Consider the following 22,498-nt stretch of genomic DNA (forward strand, 5'->3'; position numbering starts at 1 on the left):
TCTGCACTCTGCTCCAATCCAACCTTTCTCCTTCAACTACCACACCCTGTCTGACTGAAGCAGGGGTTTATATCCCATGACTGGAGTCAGGTGCTCTAACTGGAGTCAGGTGCTCTAACTGGCCACAGCTGTTCTAGTTAATCTAAAGCAAACCTTCCTCCCTTGGCAGGGAATAAGGCCCCCTGCTAACTCTTATGCTGCCTTCTGGCCATGCTGTATCACACACCTTACACCTTTCTACCCACTCTAGAGATCCATCATCTCGGACAGATGGGTTCTGGAATTATACATAGGGGCTATTCCATCCACTTTTTTCTATTCCACTTACCCACCCCTTTTCCCCGTCCCTCTTCAGGGACCCATCTCACGAGCATCTGTTACAGCAGGAAATAAACCATCTCCTGCAATTAGGAGCGGTAGAACCCGTACCAGCTCAGCATAGGGGCCCAGGGTTTTATTCACATTATATCCTCACTCAGAAGAAAACAGGCAGATGGAGGTCAATTCTGGACTTGCGCAAACTAAACAAGTTTGTGAGAACACAGTGCTTCAAGATGATAACCATAATTCCAGCATTGGAAAAAGGAGATTGGTTCTCAGCCTTCGATCTACAGGATGCTTACCTTCACATCACTATCCACCCAGCGCATAGAAGGTTCCTCCGATTCGCTCTTGGGAACCTGCATTACCACTGCAGGGTGCTCCCCTTTGACCTATCCATGGCCCCAAGAGTATTTTCCAATGTTCTTGCTGTTGCAGCAGCACATCTTCGCAGGCAGGGTGTGATAATCTTTCCCTACCTAGACAACTGCCTGTTAAAAGCACCAGTATACAAGGAGGCTGTCGATGCCACTCACACCCCTATAACCTTGCAAGTTTTACCTGTAAATGCAGATACAGTTTGCCACTAATTGTGGCAACTCTCTTAAAAGGCATTCGTTTCAAAGCTCTAAAAACCCTTAATCATAAAAATACTACTAATAGAGTAGATGTGAAGTAATTTTAGATGTATAAACTTGAATGTTGTTGTTATGATGCTGTAATAAGGCTTCAAATCACATAGGGTCAAATTGTGACACCTTCCTCCCTCCACTGTTGCCATACACGTACACACACACACTGGTAAGCAGTTACTCACTTGAGTGGACCCATTGATAACAGCTCATAAGAAGTACCAGCCTGCAAGAAGCTCAGCACTGACTCTTAGTGAAGTCGGGGACTGCTCACATGATAAGATTTCAGCACGTGCTTTAGTGCCTTGCTGGACAGAATCAAGGCTAAAGTGCTTGGCTCCTTGCAGGACTGATCACCATTTACATACTTCAGTTTGTACCTCATTTAATAGAAGCAGATAAGATCTGTTCCTTTATGGGAGCAGCCTTACCTCCCTTTTGAAAGTCATGATAGTCCACTTAATTAATCCCTCTGGAGCATGTTTTTGAACATCTATTAAATATTTTAAAAGTCGTAGGTTAAGCAAAACATTTATTACACACAGTGCCTTATGTGCTAAGTGCTACATATATGAAGAGACAGACCCTGCCCTGAAGCAGTTACAATCTAAAAAGACAATATGATGTCAGATGATGTAGTGCGATACAGCATCAGATCAAAGTAGGGTGATGAATGGCACTTGTCTGTCAGTTACCACATTTTGTTGCTAATCTTATACTTGTCACTCAATATTTTAAAATATTTAACTATATTTGGTGTCTTAACCCTTGTCTTCTCTATTTATTTTGTTTAATTCTTACTTAGTTTTAAAGTTATATTTGTTTACTTATCAATACTGCTGTAAGTAACTGTAGCTCGTTTTATTTGCTTTAAATCCGACATAGATTTAACAATTTGATAAAGACACTTAGTGACTAGCCCATTTCTGACAGTACCAGTTACCATTGTTGTTCCAACTTTATATCTAAGTAAATATTAGAGGGTAAAAGATTACACTGCCTTGCAATATCTGATGGAGTTAGAAAATTACTGTGGTACAGATTAATATATATAATTTGGTCTCTAATTGGTATAAAAATGTTGTCTTGTGAGGCTTAACATTTCATGGGTTGTGTGAATTTAATAAAGATGAAATCCTATCCCTACTCCCAACGGACAGTGATGATCTCAGGATCAACCTGAGACTATTATGGTGTGACTGAAGATTGGTCTTGGATTTTATTTTTTTAAACAAACAGCAAGAATCTCAACAGCTACAGCAGAGGCAAGAGGGAGAGCAAGTGAATAGATCCCTTTCTGCCAGAGGATAGCAGATGGATCTGAAGCAGTGCCTGCTACAATGAAAAAATCTGCCTGCTATCTTTATTTCAGATGTGTCTTTAGGTAACTGCAGACTCTTATATTTACTCCATTTTCCCTGAAATTTAAAATTATTGGAACTGGTGTGCTGAAACAGAACTTGCGGTTCCAGTTCTACCAGATCTCTTGTCCCAAGGTTGGAGTGAGATTCTTAACCCAGAATCAGTCCCAGACTGTCAGCTTGGCTTCTGGAACACTGAGTACACTAGTATTCTGTGTTCTGTGAGGTCCAAAAAAACCCTGTTGGAAAAGTTAGGAGACTTTGACCAGACAAAACTATTTAGTGAATTAGAAGAGATTCTGCAGCAGAACAGTTGCAAAGGGTGAAGACCAGACCCTGTATAGAAAGTCACTTTTATTTTGGGCTGTCCTACTATGCTTGTAGCTGTCAACTGTGTAATGATGCTCAAGTATGAGGTTTCCCTTATCTGTCATTCTAGCTTTCTATACTCCATTGCACAGATTGGCAGTCTTTGCTCACTGTACCAGCTTTCTGAAAGGCATATTTGTCTCAAGATCCATAGACAATGGTCCCTAAGAAGCATATTTACTATAGTAAGAAACAACTTTTATAGTTCTAAAGGCTTAATCAACCCACGCATTATTTTCATTTTGCATTTAAATTACCTCATCTTCTAATTTAAACTTCCTCTTACAGTTCCAGTAGTTTTTTTTGAAGTTACAGTATTTTAATTCAACCTTTTTATATTTCTTCCAGTTTCAGTTTTAATTAATTCTCTTAAAATATGTGTAAGGGATTTAGAATTATAACTTGAATAAGCTTTGAACACAAAACCATTCTTAAAAGTTCTCTGACATCTCTTTAAATAGTGTCTGCCCTTTAACTTCTGTGGTTTATCTTAGTAAACATGGCTGTTTAGCCCAGAAACAAATATTTTGATTATAACAACAAAATATTTTGAGACAAGATTAAACTCACTAACATCTGTATTACAAATAGAGTTCATATCAGTAAATTCAGGTACCTAATGTCACAGTGCTATAGAAATTTATAGTAGTATTACTATGATGGACCTAAGCTGCCAAGGGCAAATCAGATGCTACTTATTCATGCACAATAGAAAATCATATTATAAAGATGTATTTCATCAGCAGTCATCGCCACTTAAGTCTTTAGTTATACCTTTACCACCTTGTATATACCAAGCTAACACATCAGCATCTTCATTATTAGATTTTGAAAATGTCCCCCTACATCTGTATTTAAAACCAAACAGAAACCTATTTAGGACACAGGTATTCCACTCAATGGAGTTTCTTTCAAATATGGTCATTTCGTAGTGTTTGTATTCCCATTCATGTGCTCTTTACTCAGGCAAAACTTCCATTGACAATTTATTAAAAGCTTCAGGTTGGTACTTGTTGTGTGGTGTTGCATCTTTTTTTATCTTCTATCTATCAATTATCCTGATAATACTTTTACCAGGTAATGTTTAGAAATTTGAGAATATGAAATATTTCTAATTTATTTTAAAACATATTATTATACAGATATTTGTATGGCTAATGTTGCTCATTAATACCAGTGAGTGACTTTCCTTTTTTAGCTCTCTAAAAGAGTCATTTTTAAAAGGAAAAAAAATAAAATATAAATCTATTCCCAAAGGGAAGGCAACCTCAACTAACAGACTGTCAATTTACTAACTAAAGTCATACTAAGCTACTTAATGTAATATACAAGTTCTTATGTAAAGTCTAACAGAATGACTGACCTTGAACAAATCAGATGATTAATCATGGTAAAAGTTCATTATTATTTTAGTTTTTGCTTGAGAACTCAGGTGTAAGTAACTTCACAGTTACTGCATTTACTGTTAATATGTGTGCATTAGCATCTCTTTAGATTGGATTAATAGCACCTGCAGATGTTTGAAATGCTTTTACAGTATTACATAGAATGAGGTCTGCAAACATATTTTTCTTACCACCATCCCTGTACTCCCTTCTAAAAGTTTGCTGTGTGCTGGTTTTGTTTATAGTTAAGGCTATGTTTTGGTCATGAGCATTTTTAGTAAAAGTCACGGACAGTAAACAAAAATTCATGGCCTATGACCAGTCCATGACTTTTACTGTATACCCCTGACTAAAACCTGGGGGGAGGCGGAAAGTCTGGGCCCCCTGCTGGTGATGGAGGGGACCTGGGTGGCAGCACATGGCCTGGGACCCCTGCTGGTATTATAGGGGAGTACAGGTGGCGTGCTGGGAGGGGAGGGAGTTGGCAAGGCTGGCAGGCTCCCCACCTGGCTCTGTGCCTCTCCCCTCCCCACCAGCAGCAGAGTTTGGGTGTGGGGAGGGTAGGGGGCTAGGGCATGTGACAAGGTGAGGCAGGCTTTCGGCGCTTACCTAGGGGCTCCCCAGAAGCAGCAACATCCCCCTTGTTCAGCTCCTAGGCAGAGGCATGGTCAGGCAACTCTGCGTGCTGCCTCCACCCAGAGCGCTGGTTTCGCAGATCCCATTGGCTGGGAACCGCGGCCAAAGGGAGCTGCAGGGGTGGTGGCTGCAGATGGAGGCAGCATATAGAGCTGCCTGCCCCCCACCCGCCAGGAACTGAGCGAGGGGGATGTCATTGCTTCTGGGGAGCCCCCCATGCAAGCACTGCCAAGAGCCCGCTGAGAGTCCCGTGTCCCAATCCTCTGCCTCTTCCACCCAAACTTTGCTGCTGCTGGGGGCAATGTGCGGTAGTCAGAGATTGCCCCAGCAGTGGCCAGTGTGACTGGCACAAGGGCTGCCTGAGCAGAAGTAATGGAAAGTCACAGAATTTGTGACCTCTGTGACAAACCTCTATGACAGTTTTATTTATAGTTTAGATCTTGTTTACTATCAGTAACCTGTAGAAAGTAGACTTTTACTATTTCCTCTCCCACCTACTCTCTTAGAGTTCTTTGAAGGAGTCAGCAAACATTTGGACAAGGGGGATCCAGTGGTCATAGTGTACTTAGATTTCCAGAAAGCCTTTGACAAGGTCCCTCACCAGAGGCTCTTACGTAAATTAAGTTGTCCTGGGATAAGAGGGAAGATCCTGTCATGGATTGAGAGCTGGTTAAAAGACAGGGAACAAAGGGTAGGAATAAATGGTAAATTTTCAGAATGGAGAGGGGTAACTAGTGCTGTTCCTCAAGAGTCAGTGCTAGGACCAATCCTGTTCAATTTATTTATAAATGATCTGGAGAAAGGGGTAAACAGTGAGGTGACAATGTTTTTGCAGATGATACTAAACTGCTCAAGATAGTTAAGACCAAAGCAGACTGTGAAGAACTTCAGAAAGATCTCACAAAACTAAGTGATTGGACAACAAAATGGCAAATGAAATTTCATGTGGATAAATGTAAAGTAATGCACATTGGAAGAGAAAACCCCAACTATACATACAATATGATGGGGGCTAATTTAGCTACAACTAATCAGGAATGAGATCTTGGAGTCATCGTGAATAATTCTCTGAAGACGTCCACGCAGTGTGCAGCAGCAGTCGAAAAAGGAAACAGGATGTTAGGAATCATTAAAAAAGGGATAGAGAATAAGATGGAGAATATCTTATTGCCCTTATATAAATCCCTGGTACGCCCACATCTTGAATACCGCATACAGATGTGGTCTCCTCATCTCAAAAAAGACGTACTGCCATTAGAAAAGGTTCAGAGAAGGGCAACGCTAAGATGATTAGGGGTTTGGAATGGTCCAGATGAAGGAGAGATTAGAGCTAGGACTTCTCAGCTTGGAAAAGAGGAGACTAGGGGGGGGATATGATAGAGTATATAAAATCATGAGTGATGTGGAGAAAGTGAGTAAGGAAAAATTATTTACTTTTCCCCCATAATAAGACACTAGGGGCCACCAAAATGAAATTAATGAGCAGCAGGTTTAAAACAAATAAAAGGAGGTTTCCTGTTGCACAGTCAACCTGTGGAACTCTTTACCTGAGAAGGTTGTGAAGCTAGGAGTATACACAGGATTTAAAGAGAGAAACTGGATAAATTCATGGAAGTTAAGTCCATTAATGACTATTAGCCAGGATGGGAAAGGAATGGTGTCCCTAGCCTCTTGTCAAGAAGGTGGAGATGGATGGCAGGAGAAGAGATCACTTGATTTACTGTTAGGTTCACTCCTCTGGGACACCTGGCATTGTCACTGTTGGTAGACAGATACTGGGCCGGATGGACCTTTGGTCGACTGAGTATGGCACTTCTTATGTCTATCGCACAGACCCCGACCTCCCATTTGTGATTAAAAGCTTTTTGGAACCACTCCACAATACAAGTCAATGAAGGTCTGTTGAAACAGTCTTGGTAACAGGTTATTATTTGGAAAAGGAAATTTAATTAGAGGAACAAACTCTGACAAGGAAGGAAATTTTGTTAAAGGTGCTATAGCAGCCTGTGACGAGGAGCCGGGCTGCAACCCCCCTGTGAGGAGGGGAGCACAACCGCTGCTCGCTGTCTCACGGGTCCGTCCCTCGTGGTCCCGCGTCCACTGTCTGGGCGTATCGTCCCTGTGGAGTGGACTGGACACAGCAAAGATCAGTGGGGCCCTGCCTTGGACGCAGGTGGGTCACCAAAAACAGTGACTAGGCTCTGGCCCTGTGGGGCAGGCAGGAACAAACAAACAGAGGGAGAGAGCTCTGCCCTTTGGGGTCAGGGCAGAGCAGATCAAACAGTCAGGGAGCCTCTGGCCTTTGGGCCAGGGCAGAAGCAACAAAACAGTTAGCGGGGCTGTGGCCCTTTGGGCGCAGGGCAGAGCAACAAACAGTCAAGAAGAGAGAGAGAGAGAGCGCGAGCTTGGCCTTTGGGGCAGGACAGAGCAACAACAGTCAGAGGCGCTCTGGCCCTTTGGGGCAGGGCAAAGCAACATAAGCATTTAGGGTGGCTCTGGCCCTTTTGGGCAGGGCAGAGCAACAAACAGTCAGAGGCTCTGGCCCTTTGGGGCAGGGCAGACGCAAGGCAAACATAATAGTAGCTGTGGGGGCGAAGGGGGATACTGCCACCCGGCTACGGGTGCAGGGGAACGCAGGCCACCCACTCTCTGCGTTCCAGCCCGGGGCCCTAGTAGCGGCCGTCGCCGCTAGTGGCAGTCAGTGGGGATCCAGCCGAAACCACTGACAGAGTGCTCGGGGGATCCTAACTGAAACACACTGACAGCGCGGTCAGTGGGATCCTGACCGATACACACGGTCATTGCAGCTCGGGCCTTCTGCGGCTTGACTGTGGTCAGCCGCCCCTGGGCTACTTTCATTCCCCCTTCGCGGCCTACCTGGTCCGCTGGGTCTCGTCAACCGCATGGGCTCCTCCCAGTCCGGGTCAGGGTAGATCCGGTAGTCCTCTGGGTGCTGGGCCAGGTCTGGTCCGGAGCTCCTCCAGGCCGTTAGTTGGGGCTGGGTCGCGGTGGTAGTTTCCCGCAGCTCAGGGTTCGTGGTTGCTGCGGGTCGGTTCCGCAAGGCCTGGTCCGGTCTCGGAGCTCGGCAGCCTCCCAGCGACGAAGGGTCTTCCGGCACGTCTGCTCTCGCTGGCTGCTGAGCTCACTGAAGCAGCGCCCGGCTTTTATACTTCCGGGTCGCCGCCTGACCCTTTGAGGGGTGGGGCTTCTGCCTGGAAGTTCCGCCCTGGGGGAAGATGGACGGGGCTCAACCCTCCCTGTGGAGGAGGGGAGCCACACCGCCTCGCTACACAGCCTTAATTCAGTTCCATTGTTCTGTAACAATGCTGTTCTGTATAGTCGTGTATTTGATGTTTATTTATAGCATGGAAGATGGAATTTCTGAACTTCAGACTTGGCAGGTAAATGAAGGAGAAACTCAAATATTTTTTGTTTGAAATAAAATAAAATTAAAAAAATAAAATGCACTTTTAATCTTAGTCCTATAGATTGTATATTCTGTAACTGATTAGGTGTATTTGTTTAAAATTTATTTAAACAAGATTGTCCTATCTCCATAACTAATTTCACCTGGGATTATTAACTGAAAGTCTGTTCAACATTATATTTACTTTTTTGTATTTTAGTTAGTTTGGAGCATTTAAAATTCTATTTTGTCATAGCAAATATCTGTTCAGATTCGCTGTCTGTTTCTTGTGTACCATCACATGGTTGGTTTTAGTTCTCAACAAAGCAGTGTAATGTTTAAATTGCCCAAAACTTACTTATTTAACTGTAAAAAAATCATGAAACATTGCTATTCTTATTAGGTTATAAATCCCTATTTACAAAATACATATTTTTAAAATATGTAATCTAAATAGATGACAGTGTCACTGCTGTGAATGGTTGGGGGTCGGGGGAGGGGAATCTCTGCAGATCCCCACCTGGTAGTTTGTACATTTTGTATTCTTCAAGAAGTAAATATTATTCTCTTGATACAGAAGTATTACAGACTAGCAAATATAGCTCAATTCTGCAATGAGGTTTTTGCAGGTGCAAGCTAAGTATGTATATTTTTTTCAACAATTTTTTGTAACAGTTACTGTCCTTTTAACTACTAGGCAGATTGTTGAAGTAAGGAATAAAAATGTCTGCAAGAAATAAAATATTAACACCATATTAGAAGAAAGTACTAGTGAGTATTTAATTGCTTCAAACAAATTTCTGAGGCACAAACTTGAACAAAAATGGTAATGTAAAATGTGGTTCATTTTTCCTATTGCCTTCTGTAATCCCTTCATTTTTGAAAATGTTCTTTTGAATAGACGCTTTCTCCCTTCAACCCAGATTCTGCCTAATCCTTCAGTGAAGTCATAATTGTATGTTTGTGGCATTAGTCTGTTGCCATGGAAATTAGTGTGCTATAACAAATTCAGTGCTACAGCTTCACTGCAGCGTCAAATAGGAAAAAGGAAGTTTAAACACTAGTCTTTGATCATTTTTTTCACCCTGACACTTTTGGTAATACTGGAAAATATTTTTATTTTATTCTAATTTATTCATGCTCTAGGTTCCTTTCCAAATGTTAAAAGTAACACAACAAGCAAATGTCCTTAGTACAAAAAGACTTTTCCATTCTGTGTTGGGTTTGGCTGCCATGCTATGCATCCAAAGTCTATATGTAATATATCAAGATCACAAATTGCCCAGTGAACAACAAAGAAACTTTTCATCCCTTCTGGCCTTAAAATCTATGCATCTTTTTATAGATGTTAATGCTCCATAATCCGCTAACCAAAGTTCTTTAATTTAACCATTAAAAAGATGGAGAAAATAAATGAGCCATGCACCATTCCCTGAAGGTCAGCCAATCTGTGTTTTGTTGGACCATGGATAGGAAGCAAGTTCCATAAGCGCTAAGATCCAGGGGGTAATTATCTGTCCAATATTTGCTTGTGCAGGGTAAATTGCTTTTCCATTTGATTGTCAAGTAAATTTATTGCATAATTACCAAGTCTATTTGTGGATTATTATTTTTTTTACAATATCTCATTGTTCAATTCTGTAAATATAGATTGTAACACTGCCACAGCTTTGTCATAATGTCCTTAATGCTGTAAACAAATGGAAAGTATTTACCGTAATTGTTTTGCACAGGAATAATATATTTTGTTTACAAGTTAATCTAGTTATGATAATTAAAAAATTACAATCTGTGAATTGTCTTCCTGTCTCAGAATCCTATTAAATCACTTAAATTATTTCAGAAAGAGTGTTTGCAGTTCTTTACCATTAACATTAATAACTCATCTATATTAATACACATGAAAACTTTTTTGTTATCTCTGAATAATGAAATACCTCAGTCAGTGCCCTTCCAAAATAATATACACCAATTTTAATAGTGGCTTCTATTACTCTGAAAGACTTTTTGGGTAGGATTCTTTCCCAGAAGTATTTAAAAAAAAATAGATGTTTAGTTCTTTCACTTCTCTTTGCTGTAATCTCTTTCAAAGATTGGGATTTGCTTCAAAACAGCCTAGGAGTGTTGATTTACAAGTTACATTTTGATTTACTGGGTCCTCTGGAATTATTCAGATGGCAATTAAAGATGAATTGGAAAGCAGAGTCTGTGATTTGTGTATTGGTGTAGGTAAATGAAATAAAAGTGAAGCTGTACCAACTCTGCTGGCATCTCCAGCCTCTCAGCACAAACCTCTGTCTTTCATCTGTCTTTAAGAGATTGCATACAGCAGTACCCATCCCTGCAACTTTGTTATTCCTAGGATATATCTCCCAAGATTCTACCTCCTCACTATGCTCTTACAGGATCTTTACTGGTAACCTTGTATGACAAATAGGGCAACTTCTTGCAGTATCTTTAGGAGACCATATTATATTAAGAATATGAATGGTTTATGTGTCATTGTGGGCCAGGGATTGTATGTGTAACCCAGGGACAACCTATGGCATGCGTGCCAAAGTCGGCACACAAGCTGATTTTCAGTGGTATTCACACTGCCCAGGTCCTGGCCACCAGTCCAGGGGGCTCTGCATTTTAATTTAATTTTAAATGAAGCTTCTTAAACATTTTAAAAATCTTATTTACTTTACCTACAACAATAGTTTGTTTATATATTATAGACTTATAGAAAGAGACCTTCTAAAAACGTTAAAATGTATTACTGGCATGCAAAACCGTAAATTAGAGTGAATAAATGAAGACTTGGCACACCACTTCTGAAAGGTTGCTGACCCCTGGTGTAACCTTTTGGTTAAAGAGCTATCTCCCTATTAAGCATGTGGGTTACATATGCACTCTGGGGGGAAGAGTTACCCCTACTCCTCCAGGAAGTGAAAACAGTAGGTATAATTAAGACCAATTACTCAGGTTATAACACTTCTAGAGAGATCACTTCCTGGGGTGGCTTGCACATTCTTGGTCAAACTGCATTCTCCAGAGATCAAGAGACAAAGAAGGGGCTTTTGGATAAATAGCCTGAGCTTAAATTTACTTGGAAGATTTGGTCAGATTCCTGATCTAAAGGCTGATGTGGACTTATAACCCAGTTGTGGAGTTGGAAGGACTGATCTGTATCAGATCCCTATGTTGGAGCTGGGGGTGACCTCTGGTAATCTTTTTAGAGAAGCTGGTAGACCTTCCACAGTCTGTTGGCCTCAAAGATTACTGTACTCTGGCGTGCCTCCAGCGTACCCTCACAGGCCCTCCAGGTGCATGATCTTTCTTCTGGGAACATGCAAAGTATCAGATTAGACCAGTGATCCATCCTTGTCCAAAAAGACAATTGTGGAACAAGTTGCCCATAAAGAAAGTTTCCTCCTCGTCCCATCAATTGGTGGCTGGTATATATATTTGAAGTATGAGTGTTTATAGTTTAATTTATTATTTTAAGTCCTATAAAATTTAACTGGTTATTCTATTTACATAAATGTGTAATCCTGTTTTAAAGCCAACTAAGCTCTCACTCTTAATGATATCTTATGGCAGTGTATTCCATAGGTTAGTACATTGTATGTTTTAAAAATTAAAAAAAAAATTATTTTATCGATTTTAAATTTGTTTCCCTTTCAGTTTCATTGGATTTTCCCTTGTTAATGTATTCTGAAGGAGGGTAAATAAGAGCATTTGATTTAACTTCTGTAGATCATTCGTCATTTTGTATAGCTATATGATATCCCTTCTTATTCTTTTTCTCTTTCAACTAAATAGCATCAAACTTTTCTATACCTCTTCCTATGGAACTCTTTTCATGTCTCTAACTACTTGCTTTGTCAATCTCTTGTCTCCTTCTCCTTCAATCTCTTTGTCTAGGTGTGAAAAGCTAGTGTGTGTGCAAAAGTACAGTTTACTGTTTATATGTTCCCATCTCATCCTTAAATATAGCAGTGTTTATAGCAAGGGCCCTCAGAAAACCATGTTTTCATGGAATATGTGGAAAATATGACATTAGCCCAACCCTCTGATTTTCCCAACAGAAGGGAGGAGGAAGCCGGTTTCTGTGCATGGACATCTCATGCACAGTACGGCTCATAGCATGTGGTAGCGTCATGTCAGGGTAGCAGTTCTAAGCAGCAGCGGTACTGCCTCATATAAAACTGGCCACGAAGATCCCCCACCCCTTCCTCTCCCTAAATGCTTGTTTTACTCTGGTGACTGCAGACTTCTCCCTCCCGTTTTTCCTTTCTCCCACTTAGTGCCCATCTGCCCACCAGGCTGGCTCATGTACTGCAGACTCGGGAGCCCTTTTGTACAGGGCAGTGCTGCCACCATTTGGAACATGAGGAGCTGTGGCCTCAGCAGAGAGGTGGAAGTGCTTGCTGGCTACCGAGCCCTCAACCAGAGTGCTGATGATTTTTCCACTGAGCGTGATACTGGTGCACACGGATGCTTGCTTTTGCCTACCTGCTGTTGGAAAAATCACAGCGTTTGGGAGTGATTTGGTGGCCAATGTGCAATTCAGCCTGCCCACTGAAGCAGTTGCTGCTCATGTTCCAAGTACCTCGCCTAAAACTGACCACCAAGTCCACAGCAGGTGAGCCAGCATAGCAGGTGGGCAGGCATGGAGTGGGAGAAACGGAGCGACGGAGGAAAAAGTAGGAAGCCACCATATTAAATTGCAGCAGTTTGGGAGGGAAATGGGGACAGGAGAGCTTGGCAGCCAGTTTTATGCAGAGGAATGCAGCGGTGACCTTTTGCTGACTGCATTGCATGCATATCCTGTGGAAATTGATGTTTTACCCATCACACTGCTGCACATTTTTAAAACTTAATCTGCGATATTTTTTTAGGGCCCTAGTCATAACCATATTTCCTATAGTGAAGGATGAGTTTTATAACTTCAGGTTTTAAATTATGCAATGAATTTAACAGTAGTATAATTGTATAGCAATAATCACAAATTAAAATTTAATATTTACAAATGTTTTAAATTCATTGTGTAAGAAATTGATAATTTTGTACTAGCACAGCCATCTAATAATGCAAATAATGCTGTAAGGAAGTAAGTATTCAAGTGACATTAGGACTGTACATTCTGCAAAAGACGAATAGCATAAAAGTCGACCTCTTGACATTGGCATCATTAGATTTTATGTATGACTTAAGGCTCACAGTATAGAGGGAGAACTAGAGATAGTAAAACTTTTATGATTTGTGCTTCCCCGGGCATGAGAAGCAGAGCCAATATATAATTCATCTATAGATGCTCTTTGTACTCCTACTCACTAGCTTCTCCAACCTTTTTAAAGGTTGTGAATGGAGCAGTATTGTAAACACTGAACATATTAGTTTATTCAAGTAGCCCAGAACTCAACATTTTGGCTAAATTACTGTTGTAGATCTGAGGGAATGTTTTATGCTGATGTTATACTGTCAACTTCTCTTCCACAGTGAGTCTATGTCCACAATGAGTCTATGTTGACAGTGTAGTTGTTGGAAGCTAATCATCTCAAAACAAATACACCATGACTAGTCAGCATTTAGTAAAATTCCATAGTTACCTTCAGTGCAAAACTTCCAACTAGCACTTATTTCTTAGAATTTGGACCCTTATTTTGAAGGCAGTTTTTGGCAACTCAAGAATTTATTAGATACATTTTAATACATGGATGTTGGTGCAGTGGAGAATCTGTGTACGAGTCTGATACTTTCAGTGGGAGAAGTATACATTCTATGCATGACCAGTCAGTCTGTTTACATGTTATATTTTAACATGAAAATGTTTTATCATACTAGTCAAATGCTAAATGCTTCTTAAACTGCTAAAAATTTCAACTGTGTAAAGCTTAATATAAACGTAGTTATAAATAGTGACCTTTCAATGCATAGTGGTATTTGTGCTGTCTGTAGAGTACATTGTATAGTGTGTAAGAGAAAGTATGCTCCAGAAGTGATTAAGGTTTCAGGATTTAGAAACACCAGGTGTCTCTGAGTCACAAAGCTGGACTTGTTCAGAAGCCAGCAAAAGCGATCCTTGCAATGAAAAAGAAAACACTTCTGCAGTAAAAGAGCTAATTGGCAATTTCTGGGGGTGATTGTTAAGGTAAAGTTACTGATTTAAGTCATCTTTCATTTTGATAATAAGAAAAAACGGCAATTATTAGCTTTTAAATATTGGCTGAAAAATGGAACAGTAGAGTCTCACTCACTACAGTCTATAAAATGACAAATTGTATTTAATGTACTTTCTCCCTAACACACATTTAACTTTTTCTAAATGCAGGGAAACAGATAATTTTTTGGAAGTGGACACAAGAACAAATGGATATAAACTGGATACTAGGAAGTTTAGACTTGAAATTAGACGAAGGTTTCTAACCATTAGAGGAGTGAAGTTCTGGAACGGCCTTCCAAGGGGAGTAGTGGGGGCAAAAGCTACCACCGCTCGTTCAGGGTGGATTTCTTTTTTTTATCACTGGGAGAGCTTGTGTCTACACTGCCCACGTCACAGCCTAGACATACCCTTTGTGCCTATTTCTGTACATACCAGCTTTTTCAGGATAAGGTGGGCTACAAAATCTTTCAACATCTTTTCTCTAGATGGGCATGGGCTCCCACCTTTGCCTTTTATCATGCCATCTTTCACACATCCACATGTCCAATCCTGTGAAACCTCACTTCACAAATTCAATGGGAAAAGTTGCTGATAAAGGTCATTAGAGGTAGTCCACCCAAATTTCTGGTTTTGTTTGAGAGCCATGTGTGAATGGTTGCTGTTACTGCATTGTATTCAGGCCTAGGGTGACCAGATGTCCTGTTTTTATAGGGACAGTCCCAATATTTGGGGCTTTTTCTTATATAAGCTCCTATTACCCCCCCACCCCAACCCCTGTCCCTATTTTTCACACTTGCTGTCTGATCATCCTCAGCTATGACTTAGCTAGCTTGAAATTGGAGGGACTATGTCGAGTCTCATTCAGCCCAAGACAAGTCTGCCCCTACAGCTTGCCTCAGGATTATTCACTTGCAGACATAGGCATATCTCAGGGTCTAGACTAAACACTATTGCTTGGTTCAGTTTCTAGGGAGTTTTCCTGCCTTATCCTTGAATTCTGTGGTTATGCTTCCAGGACATGAGATCAAATTTTACTATCCTCTGAAGTTTTTTTTTCTTTGAGCAGGCTAAATTTTTGAGTAAATTTATAGACGGTTTTAAAATCTGTCCAGCAGGCCATTGAGTGGTTAGACTTGATGTGTGATGGGAGGTATTCTTCCCTCTTGCATTTTTTTGAAAACAGAACTTGTACCTTTTGGTGGCCTTTTTCCCATAGTTCTTGCCTCTTTAGACAAGGGATAGTAATTCTTCTTCTTTAAAAATATCATATTGATGGATTTTCACTTATTAATCTTCTTCCCCTTGGAGTTTGGAGGTCGTTCGTTCTTTCTTTCTAGTTTATTATTTGTGTTTTAGAGGCATGGTTTTCCAGTCAGGGTTTGTAGGTGACTGTATTAGTTTGTTTGTTTTGCTTTCTGCAAAATCTGAACATGACTGGAATGTCAAAGAGACAGCAGTTGGATGTCTGGGAGGCAGATAACCCCATTTTGGTAAGTTGATTAGCTCCTCTCACTGTTAGTGCTGCTCATATTTATAAAAAACCCCAACCAACCAACCAAACAAAACTTCACAACACCACACATGCACACCAAACAGCCACCACCACCACTGCTTGTCTCCCACTAGGATTCAAGACCTGAGAATTTTGTGGATGGTATTTTCAGAGCAGAGAATTGCAAGTCGGTATTAACTGTGGTCCTGTTTGCATAATATGTGAATATACTAAAAATACCTCTCCTGATACTGGCCTGAATTTTTGATTTGCATGTTGTGCATTTAACTGCTTAGGCTCATGAGTAAATAATTATTTTTTGTTTTAACCAGCTTGAGACAATGAGAGTGTGAATTTTTTTATATAGCTTTCTGCCATTTTCTGTTCCATCAGTAAAATATCCTACTGCATTCTATGAATATGATCACATATTTAAATAATAAAAGTGAGTGATTTTTCTGATCATGTGATACTTGTATGTTATGTCCTAATACCAGATTTTGTGAAGAGTGAGAATTTGAGAAATTTAAATGTTATGGATGTATACTCTTCAATTTTTCTGATTTTTGGTTTAACCCATTATAGTGACAGTCTGTCAAGCACATTGTTTTAAAAACTGAACATTTTTGTGCTTACAGCAATTACCTGAAACAGCAGTTTTCATGGCTTTTTAGGGTATGTCTACACAGTGAAGAAAAAGCCATGGCTGGCCTGTGCCAGCTGACTCAGGCTCGTGGGGCTCAGGCTGTGGGACTCTTTCATTGCTGTGTGGATTTCTGGGCTCAGGCTAGAGCCAGAGCTCTAGGACCCTCCAACCTGAACCCAGAAGTCTACACAGCAGTGAAACAGCCCCATAGCCTGAGCCCCACAAGCTGAAGTGGACTGGTGTGGACCAGCTGAAGATTTTTCTTTGTTATGTAGACATACTCTGAGTGTCATTCTTTTTTGTAAACTGAAATTGAAATTTAAAAAATCATTCTACAATATCAAAATAAAATTTTTTTTTTCCTTTTCTGTATTTTTCTTCTTTGCATGTCATCAACTTTACCAGTCCGTCCTTCTATGGTTTTCCTGAAACCATTCCAGAGAATTTAAATTTCTGTAGTCAAATGGAGAAGACTTTGCTTGCTTACATGATACACTATTTGGATAAAATAAAAAATAAAATAAAATCTCTGTGTGTAATATATCTGACTACTTCTATTTAGGTATAAATTATGAATAAATGTGCTCATACAGAATTTTTTTTGCAACTGTAAATATTTATTGTCCTTCTCCTTTTAGGTTTACAGCTGTTGTGTGTGTGGATGTAATCTGAAAAATCCATTAATTACTGTTTTTGTTCATCTGTTTATATTTTAGGCACGCCGGAAAGAGGTTTTTATCCAGGAACGGTATGGCAGGTTTAATCTTAGTGACCCATTTCTGGCTCTGCAGAGAGACTATGAGGCAGGTGCTGATAGTAAAGAAAAGAAGTCCATCTGTACCAACCCCCTCTCCATTTTAGAAGCTGTCATGTCTCACTGCAGAAAAATGCAAGAGAGAATGTCAGCTCAGTTGGCTGCTGCTGAAAACAGACAAAAGAAGGTATCACAGCTACTAACTTTTTAAGATTATTATCCACTTTAGTATTGTAAAAACACTAAGATGCTAATTGCTGATGGTATTTTATGTACAGATTGCTGTTCCATGAATTAAGGATTACCTATGAATGAAATGAGATTTAACTCTTACATACCCATGAACTTTTTATCTCTGTAGTACTAACTGTGCTGGGTTAAAAGAAAGTACCACATTTGAACAGATTTGTTTGTGTTTTTTTTAATCTAACTCTGTTTAAGCCTAAAATAGCTGCTTTTACATAATTTCTACTTTAACTAAACAGTATAAAGTACAGATATCATTTATTCATGTATGAGATGAGAATGGAATAACTATAAACCACACAGCTCTGTTTTTAATACATTAGTAAAGAAATTTCTATTTTAAAAACGAAGTATATTTCTGATCCTTTGAAACATTAGGAATAAAGAGAGAACTATTTTGGAACCAACATAACAAAAAAGGATTGCTGTCATACTCAAAAAGAATCCTTTCCCATTTTGAACTTGTGTTGTCGATATGCAGCTCTGGGTACGTCTAGACTGTGATAAAAGACCCATGGCACAGCTGTGGCTGGCCCGAGTCAGCTTACTTGGGGTCATGCGGCTCGTGCTGTGGGGCTATAAGACTGCGATGTAGATGTTTGGGCTTGGGCTGGAGCACATGGTCTGGGACCCTTCTCCCACAGGGCCTCAGAGCCCAGGCTCCAGCCTGAATATACTAGGTGATTTTAGTCCTATAACCCGAGCCAGCTGACCTGGGCCAGCTGTGGGTCTTTTATTGCAGTGTAGGTATACCCTCTGACAGAATTTTCTGCTGCAGTGGCTCTGCTTTGTATATGAAGAAACATCTGATAGCCCATTCTGAATAAATTCTGTTTGCTACCCTAAAAATCAAGTGAATGTCTAAGCTATATCATAGCTTTTAACAGTTTCTTTTTCTGAGGTAACTGATGCATTAGATTCCAAACTTGTCCACAAAGTTTTCTAGATCATCTTCCATTAATATCACATTTTTTTTCATCGAATCCTGTTCTCCAGCATAATTTACATTTGGCTCTTCATTAGTTTCTCGTTAGGAAAATGACTGCTAGAAATGAGGAACATAGAACCGCATTTTAATGAATAATAATTGCATAAGAGATGTTTTTATTTCAAAAAGTTATGTAGTGAAAGGGTCTGGAGCTTCAGTATTCTTCTCTGTGAAATCCTTTGAATAAATTAGGCCAGATCTACACTAGAAATTTTTGCTGGTTATAGTAATGTTGGGTAGGGGGGTTGAGTGGGTTAGGTTTTGGGGTTTTTTTTGTTTTTTTGGCCACATTTTTATACTGGCAAAAACCCTAATGTAGACACATTTATACCAGCATAAAGGTACTTTTCTCTATATCACTCATTTTACCTAGGGGACTGGTATAAGCTGTATTGGCAAAAGCACTCTTTTTTGATAGAATAAACTGTGTCTGCGTTAGGTATAAATAAACAAGCAAACCTGTTATAGTGCATGTAGACTATATGTTCTTATGTAGACTATGTCACTATATAAATCCGTGGTATACCTATACACTGAATAGTATATGCAGTTCTTCTTCAAGTAGATGTAGCAATGTATTTCACGTAGATGTGCGTGTGACCAGCACATCAGAGCCAGAGAACTTTGCCTAGCAGGTCGTGAAGGGGCAGTGCTTGCATTTTGTGACCACAGCCCCTCCCTTGGCTATCTGAGGTGGTACCATTCCCATGCCCCCTCAGTTCCTTCTTACTGCCTGAGGCTGGAGTCAGAGCTCTGTGTAGTTTTCACCTCACAATCGCTTCTCACTGGCTGAGAGTTGTATAGTTTTATATAGTTGTATAGCTAATACCCTTCTTAGTGTTAGTTTTAGTTAGGACCAGTTATGGACCAGTATATAGGCAGTCTTGCCTAGTAGTCAGAGCAGGAATCAGGTCTAGTGGGTGGAGCAGGCATCTGGGTTGGGGAGCTAAGCCCAGGGTGAGCACCAGAGTCAACTGCCAGTTAGCAGAGCCAGGGGTCAAGGAAGAGTCAGAACCAGGAGTTAAAGCTGAGTTCAGATGCCAAATGCCAGAGCCAAGAGTCAAGCCACAGTCAGGGTCAGAAGTTAGAGGCTGGGATCGGAGCCAGGACTGGTCACTGAGGATTGGCAGCGATGCATAAGGACGGGGGAGAGGGAAGGATCAAGCACAGAGCCGGAGCACTATGGGAACAGGAGTGAAGGCGGGGGTAAGGCAGGAGCCACGAGGAGAGCAAGAACAGGGTTGGGTGCAGGAGGCAGGCACAAGCAGGGCCCGATGCAGCCACACAGGAAACCACCTTGTTGCTCAGACAAACTTCCTTTTCCTCTTTCCAGCTTAAATAGCATAGTTAGACCAGTCGGTGGAGCTGGGTGATCTTCCAGTCAGAGGTCCCATAGGTTGTGCCTTGGCTGGGGCTATAGCCCTAGTAGCTTCTTAGCCCACCTGATTTCAGTAGTGTGCCCCCCCCAACCCCTCCCAAATTGAGTAATAGGCCTACCCTGTCTTTGGTCTTCCTCTTCTAATGTATTTGTAGAATGTTTTCCTGTTACACTATATGTCTTTAGCTAGTTTAATCTCATTTTGTGCCTTGGCCTTTCTAATTTTGTCCCTACTTATGTGTGTTATTTGTTTATATTCATCCTTTGTAATTTGACCTAATTTTCACTTTTTGTAGGACTCTTTTGAGTTTCAGATCGTTGAAGATCTCTCGGTTAAGCCAGGGTGGTCTCTTGCCATACTTCCTACCTTTCCTACACAGTAGGATAGTTTGCTCTTGTGCCCTTAATAATGCCTCTTTGAAAAACTGCCAGCTCTCTTGAACTGTTTTTCCCCTTAGACTTGCTTCCCATGGGAGCTTATCTACCAACTCCCCAAGTTTGCAAAAGTCTGCCTTCTTAAAATCCATTATCTTTATTGTGCTGTTTTCCCTCCTGCCATGCCTTAAAATCATGAACACTACCATTTCATGATCACTTTCACGTAAGTTGCCTTCCTCTTTTAAATTCTCAACCAGTGTCTCCCTTTTTGTTAATATCAAATCTAGAACAGCCATTCCCCTAGTAGTTTTCTCCATCTTCTGAAATAAAAAATAGTCTCCAATACATTCTTGTTGGATAATCTGTGCCATACTGTATTATTTTCCATAACAGAAGTCTGAGTAGTTGAAGTCCCCCATCACCACCAAGTCCTGTACTTTGGATGGTTTTGTTAGCTTAAAAAAAAGCGTCATCCACCTCTTCTTCCCGGTTAGATGATCTGTAGTAGATCCCCTACCATGACATCACCCTGGCTTTTTATCCCTTTTATCCTTACCCAGAGACTTTCAACAGGTCTGTCTCTTATTTCCATCTCAACCTCAGTCGAAATGTATAGATTTTTAATAAATAAGGCAACACTTCCTGTCTTTTTTCACTGCCTGTCCTTTCTGAGCAGGTTGTAGCCTTCTATATCAATATTCCAGTCATGTATATTGGTGACAGGTTCGGTCACAGAGACCCCGTTGGGACTGTCACCTGATGTGCTGAACTTACCTCTGAGCCCATTTTCCCTGCCTAGTTGAGCCAGACACGCTAGCCTGCTGCAACACAGACCCAGGGTCTGGTCCATGCCCCCAGATCTGCAGACTTTAACCAAAAACTGCTCAGCAGGTCACCTATCTCCAGCACCCAGAAACCCAGTTCCCAATGGGATCCAAACCTCAAATAAATCCGTTTTACTCTGCGTAAAGCTTATACATGATAAACTCATAAATTGTCTGCCCTCTATAACACTGATAGAGAGAGATAAGTATTAATCACTTACCCTGGGTCTACTAATAAACAAAAGTGATTTTATTTAGTATAAAAGGTATGATTTAAGTGGTTTCAAGTAATAACAGACAGAACAAAGTCACCAAGCAAAATAAAGCAAAAATATGCAAGTCTAAGCCTAATACATTAAGAAACAGATTACAGGTAAATCTCATCCTCAGAGATGTTCCAATAAGCTTTTTTCATGTTATATTTATTTTTTATTACAAATATTTGTACTGTAAAATCCCCCAAAAGAAACAGCATTTTTACTTCACCTAATACAAGTACTGTAGTGCAATCTCTTTATCATGCAAGTTGAATTTACAAATGTAGAATTATGTACAAAAAAACCTTGCATTCAAAAATAGAAGGAGAAACTTTAGAGCATACAAGTCCACTGAGCCATAGTTCTACTTCTTGTTCAGCTAATAGCTCAGACAAACAAGTTTGTTTACATTTATGGAAGATAATGCTGCCTGCTTTGCATTACAATATCACCTGAAAGTGAAAACAGGCATTCACATGGCACTGTTGTAGCCAGCATCTCAAAATATTTACATGCCAGATGCACTAAAGAGTCATCTGTCCCTTCATGATTTGACTACCATTCCAGAGGACATGCTTCTGCTCAATAATGCATGCATGGGAGGTTCTGCTCAATAACGTTCCAAGCACTATGGACTGACGTACATTCATTTTCATCATCTGAGTTGGATGCCACCTACAGAAGGTTGATTTTCTTTTCTTTTTTTTTGTCCTTCGGGTTCTGTAATTTCTGCATCAGACTGTTGCTCTTTTAAGACATCTGAAAGCGTGCTCCACATCTTGTCCCTCTCAGATTTTGGAAGGCACTTCAGATTCTTAAACCTTGGGTTGAGTGCTGTAGCTGTCTTTAGAAATCTCATATTAGTACCTTCTTTGTGTTTTGTCAGATCTGCAGTGAAAGTGTTCTTAAATCGACCAACGTGTGCTGGGTCGTCATCCAAGACTGCTGTAACATAAAATATATGGCAGAATCTGGGTACAACAGAGCAGGAGACATGCAGTTCTCCCTCAAGGAGTTCAGTCACAAATTTAATTAACACATTATTTTTTTAACAAGCGTTATCAGCATGGAAGCATGTCCTCTGGAATGGTGGCCAAAGCATGAAGGGGCATAAGCATGTTTAGCATACCTGACATGTAAAAACCTTGTAATACCGGATACAACAGTGACATACGAACACCTGTTTTCACTTTCAGGTGACATTGTAAGTAAGAAGTGGTCAGCATTCTTGCCCGTAAATGTAAACAAAACTTGTTTATCTTAGCAATTGGCTG

General features: G+C 40.5%; 1 protein-coding gene across 1 annotated transcript in view; it reads left to right on the forward strand.

Annotated features, from left to right (window-relative positions):
- The window catches only part of CTTNBP2 (cortactin binding protein 2), a 186,801-nt gene that overhangs the window by 49,934 nt on the left and 114,369 nt on the right, over positions 1-22,498 (forward strand). Inside the window, 1 exon segment of the mRNA XM_075065458.1 lies at positions 17,116-17,340. Coding sequence (XP_074921559.1) covers positions 17,116-17,340 — 225 coding nt within the window.

This window comes from Chelonoidis abingdonii, chromosome 1 (assembly GCF_003597395.2).
Source record: "Chelonoidis abingdonii isolate Lonesome George chromosome 1, CheloAbing_2.0, whole genome shotgun sequence".
Taxonomy (NCBI): Eukaryota; Metazoa; Chordata; order Testudines; family Testudinidae; genus Chelonoidis; species Chelonoidis abingdonii.